Source organism: Channa argus, chromosome 4, assembly GCF_033026475.1.
Source record: "Channa argus isolate prfri chromosome 4, Channa argus male v1.0, whole genome shotgun sequence".
Classification (NCBI taxonomy): Eukaryota; Metazoa; Chordata; class Actinopteri; order Anabantiformes; family Channidae; genus Channa; species Channa argus.
The window spans coordinates 19,436,706-19,442,857 of NC_090200.1; the positions used below are offsets into that span (position 1 = coordinate 19,436,706).

At 44.4% G+C, this 6,152-nt stretch overlaps 1 protein-coding gene across 1 annotated transcript; it reads left to right on the forward strand.

Annotated features, from left to right (window-relative positions):
* Positions 1-3,484: 3,484 nt before the first annotated feature.
* On the forward strand, positions 3,485-5,921 carry fjx1 (four-jointed box kinase 1). Its single transcript, XM_067501957.1, has one exon. It carries the CDS (start codon positions 3,943-3,945, stop codon positions 5,224-5,226), a length of 1,284 nt encoding a protein of 427 aa, XP_067358058.1. The 5' UTR covers positions 3,485-3,942; the 3' UTR covers positions 5,227-5,921.
* The last annotated feature ends 231 nt before the right edge of the window (positions 5,922-6,152 follow it).

The window sequence follows — 6,152 nt, forward strand, 5'->3', positions numbered from 1 at the left end:
TTGCCTCCTGCTTTTCTCTATAGCAGAGGAGTATAGCACTTTTTAACAAAACCCCATTAATTAGTAAATAGCAATCAACCACTACAAAAACTCCCTGAGCTTGCATATCAGGAAATTGGCAAAGGAAGGCTTATGAAACCGCAGTGAACAGTGGAAAAAAGGCAGACATTTGGTGGCTGTGTGCCATTCTCAGGTCCCAGTGGTGCAGTAGATCTCTGGTTGTAGCAACAGTTTCAGTTTGATTCTGCATAGGCTGCTTGTTTCTTCTTGCCACCTCTGACACCCTGGTTTCTATCTACATAATGCCAGAAGGGAGACTGCTGTGGCTTTTAAAAGCGGCATCATCCAAGTCCCCCTCCAAAGAAATTAACTGTAACCCATAAAATCAATTTTATTGCAATTTATGTTGTAATCCAAAATGTCAGTACACAGATAAGTGCTGACAAGATCGTGTCTCTGTCACCAATAATTAGAAGAAAAGGCTTTGGATTATTTGTTGTAATTGTACATCGTCAACTTTACATTTACATATTCAAATTCTAGTTTTCTGGTTTTCTTCAGTGGATGGCATTATCCCAGTTTCTAGCTTCAAGGCAAGTACTGACAGTTCAGGGTGCATATATCCTCATCACTGGAATCATAAATTCCCCACCCTCCCCCAATATGTTCCTTTTTATCTGCTTCACTCCCCTTTTTTTAAATAAACTAACACATACGTACAAGCACACACATGTCCAAAGGAAAAGAACACGAAGAAGGTATCTTCATCAACATGTAGGCCAGAAGACGATGAATCCATCCCAATGGATCTCCCCCACCCTTTCCCTGAATCCCTGAGCATGAGTAATTGTCAGGCCCTATGAAATAATCGTGGCTTTCAACACTAATGGAAGCCCAGCACATTCATTATTCAGTCCAGGAAACAGAGTGCCGCAAAGTGTCAAGGGACCTATGAGTTATTGCTTAGTGTGAACTAAGCTTAGACTATAGGAGGAAAGTGACAGAAGGCCACTACATTTTTCCTTCCTCTGTCTTCATCCCTATATGTCCCCTTTGCCTCCCTCTGTCCATCTGCACAGGCAGACAGGCACCACACAGAGAACCCGAGATCATATCACAACTGCGGTGTGGTCAGACGGCCTGTGATGGGTGTACTGTGTCGCTGTGGACAGAATGACAGACGGCCTGAGCTCCCTTATGTCATTTCAGCGCTTGACCGTGGACATTCAGGACTACTTCCCTTGTGTTACGGCCCTCCTGGGAATGTTGTGCAATTTATCAGGAAAGAATGCAGCAAGAGAAGGGATGAGGGGGGTGACCTGCACATAACACATGGCAAGAAACAGATAGGTTTGATATGTGAACATACCCACACTTGTGCTCAGGGAAAGGGACACCAAGAGCTTGTGCGGCTGCAAAATGAGCCAGTCAATACAGTCACTCTACACTCCTAAAAGGCAACACACATCACAGACAGACAGAATTCCAACAATGCATTTAAGCCCTCTTCATTTCCAGTGTCTAGACCTTGGAAGATCTAAGTCTTGCTGTTACTGAGCTTTAAAGTAAAAGTGAAGAGAGGCACCTCCACTAATATTTTTTGAACCAAAGTAGAGAGCAGGTGCCATACATAGCATGGCATAAAGCACACTTCATTCAAACTATACTGCGTGTATGTAATACGGCTCTTTAGCACCCCAACTATCGGTATTTCTGCAACACAGACATTGGGCAATTTGCAAGGGATAATTTGTTTTAGGCAGCAGATGGAGAAGCCCCCACATCCACAAGGACCCACTCTTTTGTCTATCATGTTAGGAAAACATGCTCAGCTATGCACCACTACACAAACCATTTCTTGAGATTTTAGGATTTGTAAAGGCTTCTCTAGTGGCGCATGACACTGGGATTTTTCATTTCCCCTACGCTACCACTGCTGTCAATCTGCATTGCAAAATCAAACACAGGCTGGGAATTGAACAAATTATTCTGCTGATAGCAAAAACAAAAGTCCACGTTGGCAAAGCAGAAGTGAAGGATACATGAGCAATATGACCACATCAGAATGATTTAACCTGCAATTCTACAAAAAAAACTTCTTTTGTTTATTCCTGCATGTTGTTAGGCATTAAAGTATAAACTAGAGTGTGAGTGGGTTTTGTGTCGTTCAGTATCGCTCTCTTCAAGCAATAAAATTACACGGATATCAGTATGTTGATAACAGTTTCAGAGCTTCGGGCAGTTGAAGCATGCATTAGTGGACCTCAAGTTCACTGGGTGTAATTGCATATTCTTCTCTGTGGCACTTCTCAGTGGCAATTTAGCATGCCGGCATGTTGCTATAAAAATGAGCCAGTTAATTTGATTAGCAACCTAAGGTTCAAGATACAGAGTAGGAAAACACGAGTCGAATGGTAAAAGAGTGTGAGGGGATGCTAATGTGCAATAATTTATTAAGGGAGATGTATATAAAGAATTTTTGTATATGCATGTTACATTTGGTTTACCAAAAGGCCTGGATGAGGATGAAACAAGTTGGAGTTGACTTTATTTTGCCCCTAGTGCTCGAAGGAAGATGATCACACACTTAGCAGCAGAAATTGAAATAACTGTGGACTTTATGAATATTAAATAGGAGCGTGAACTAATAAATACTAAGACAAGGCATTTGTATGAAGTATTTTATGAGTGAGCAACCTTCTTCTGCTGTTGAAATTGGGAAATATAAAAGCTTGTAAGTAGATATGTTACATTTCATGTAGAGGATATTTCAGAATTCTATATTATAATGTATGTTATATAAGAAATGTGTGCAAATTACGGTCATGTTGGAAAATAGCTGCATTTACTGCAGTTGTATTTCTCCTTTAATGATCTTTTTGCCTCTTGTGCCAGTTGGGGTTTAAGCAGTGAACCACATGATCGCATGGACAGATGTGGAGTGATGGACTTGGCCTCTCGGGAACATTCTGACAATAGGATGCTTTGTTTCTGTGTCTTGCATCGTGCATCCATGTCCTAAAGTTGGGCATGTTAAAATGTCTTACTACATACCCACAAGTCAAACTGCTTCAGGTCAGCAGCTTGACCTGGATCTACTTTCATTACCAATCCAGTGTTATGAGAGCCAAAACAATTGAATTATGTGCTCATGCTGTACTTAGTATGTAAAAGTCCTCTGAATCATAATTGGCTATGGGGGCCATAAACAGAAATAACGTTTTAAAACGTGGACCAACTGGTTTTGGGCAACCTGACTTCATCCCAGCCTCCCAGTGCTTCACTGACCTATTGGTGCACAGACACCGACTATAATTTCTTTAAAATTGTGACATTTTTTCTGTTCTGAGTGTCAGTTATTCTAATGGCTGCGTTTGCCAATGCCCAATACTTTAACATCACACACACAAACTCACACACACAACGCAGCGCGGTGCACTTGCTCCGCTCCGATCCTCTCTGAACCCTCCTTCCCACGATCCGCCCACCATCTCGGGACTGGAGTCACGTGTCTCAACGCCTAGTGTCTCTCTGCCAGCCGACACCACCACAAATCAAACTCACCCAGCGAACGGAGGAGAGAGAAAGCGGGATGAAAAAAACGAGAGGTCTATACGGACAGAAAGCTCCTACGATGCCAGCGGGCTACAATGTTCGATAAAGGACATCCGCTGTGATCCGAAATGCCTTCCCGCAGAGGGTGGGTATGACAAGGCACCCGGACAGGACGGGAGATGAGATTCACACTGTTTCGGAGATCCTCTTCTTTCTGTGATCTCAAACAGACCGCGTGTGAGCCACGGGACTCTGTGAGTCTACAGGACACAGGGGCGAAAAACCGCTGCTCCAGCTCAACTGTGGATTGAAGTCAAAAAAATTTTTGTATGTTATTTAAATCTACTGGAGCTCCGACTGTCGCTGAAGGGAGTGTTGGTCTATACCATGAGGGCTGTTTCAGCAAACTTGTTCGCTCTGCTTTTCCTTTGCGCCCTTGCGAGTGTCTTCTACGTCTGGAGCGCACTGGAAACCCGTTTGGAGCGACACAAGCGGAGGTTCCCAGTTCCGGGCGAAGGGTCTTTTCACCAAGGTCTCCCAGTGGACCTCTCAGCAAAAACTTTCCGGGCGTTGCTTGCTGTCCCAGGCGCACAAAAACCGCATTTAGGGGGCAAACCCGAGGCTCGCAACCTCACGGATCAAACCGTCTCCGCAGGAAATCGAAATTTCCATGTGAATGGGGATAACAAGAGGTCAGCGCGGCGGGAGGGCCCGGTCAAGTTAGGCACGCCGGTGGAGGATGGGATATTTTGGAGTGAGTGGCTGGAGGATCTCTTCCCTGTGGGCTTCACGCAGCAATATGCTCGGGCTTGGCGAGAGAGGGCCAGGACGTACCGGATAGCGAAGCTTGAGCCTGGATGCGGCAGGATATCCAATCAGCTCGCCACTTTTGCAGATGGGAGCAAAGCGTGTGTGCGATACGGGATAAACGCTGATCAGGTGCAGGGAGAAACTTTGACATATTACCTTGCCAGTCTGCTAGGCATCACAAACCTGCCCCCTCTAGTACTATCTCAGCTGAATGGTGACAATGAACAATGGGCGGCAGTGCGCACACGGATAGATGGTTTACAGTGGAGTGACCGAGCTGTGGTTTCTCTTACTGAATGGGTCTCCAACCTAACCGGGGTGGTCACACCTGCACCGCTCAGACAGGAGAGCAGCGGGCTGCATCCTGTGCTTGGGGACCTCTGGAACAAGACAACAGCGGAACTGCTGGAGTTGATGCAATGGACCGACCTAATCATATTCGACTACTTGACCGCAAACTTCGATAGACTTGTCAGCAATCTGTTCAGCCTGCAGTGGGACTCGCGCGTCATGGAGAGGGACACCAACAACCTCCTCAAAACACCTCATGGCGACCTTGTGTTCATTGACAACGAGGCAGGACTCGTCCACGGGTTTCGGGTCTTAAACATGTGGGAGAAATATCATAATACAGTGCTGAGCTCCGTGTGTGTGTTCAGGAGAAGGACCACGCAGCGTGTGGCGGAGCTGCACAGGCGCAGAGACTCCAGGAAAAGGCTGCTGGAGCTCTACAGGGACAGCGAGCCTTTGTCTCTGGAATTAGGATTTCTGTCTGACGAGCACGCTGGTGTTCTCCAGGACAGGATTGACAGATTATATAAACACATTTTGCAATGCAAAAGCAAGTACAGCCAGCTGTGAACATTGAGCAAGTACAGCTGACGGGATTTGTTGTCTGCACATGATCATAACGAGCTGTGCAAACGCGATTGGCACACCTGCGCGTTACACAAAAGTGTATTGAATATCCATTTGAACTACCTCTTGTGAATAGAATGTGTTGCCTACTTTATAAATTAGTAAATTTGACACATGTTTCTAAGCTCCCTGCTGAGATTTTACCTGTATGCCTCGAAGAGAAAAGACTGAGGCCAGTTTATCTTGTCTTACTTCACTGTTGCTCACCTGAGTAGGATTCGATGTAAAGATTAGGCTATATTTGTGACTTGGGCATAATGCAGCCCTTAATGTGTGTGTTTGGATTTTGGCCTTGTGTTCAATAATTATAATGATAAACTCCAAAGCCTTAACATAAGTGGACTTTTCAATACTGTATTTCTGTTCCTGTTGACACCTGGCTCGCTTTTTATAGAGAATTGTTTGCACAGTGCATTGTCATAGCAGCACCTGCACTCTTGTAATTGTGTTTGAATTGCATTTTCAGCCTTAAAGTCACAGGTGTATCATATCCATTGTACATGTTGTAAATACGTTGTAAATATTGTCTGCCAACCTGTTTTGGATCTTTGATGCTCAACTAATTTAATGTCCATTGTAACATTCCAAACATCTCTTGTCCATTTTGATAAATACAGTAAAATTTAATTTAATTGTTATCTGCCTGTTTTGTATGCAGTTTTTACTTAAATGCCTTATTAGAGCACGTCAAATATTAACATATTTTGTGTGATCCGCTGGGATGTTTAAGGTGCCTGTACTTGCTGGTTACAGTGCGGTTGAAGAATTTTGAACTGGCACACAGTTTCCCACGAGCCATTCTGTCAGCCACAGGCATGCTCCATCAAGAATCTCTAATCCCCTTTACAATGATCGAGAATGATGAACGA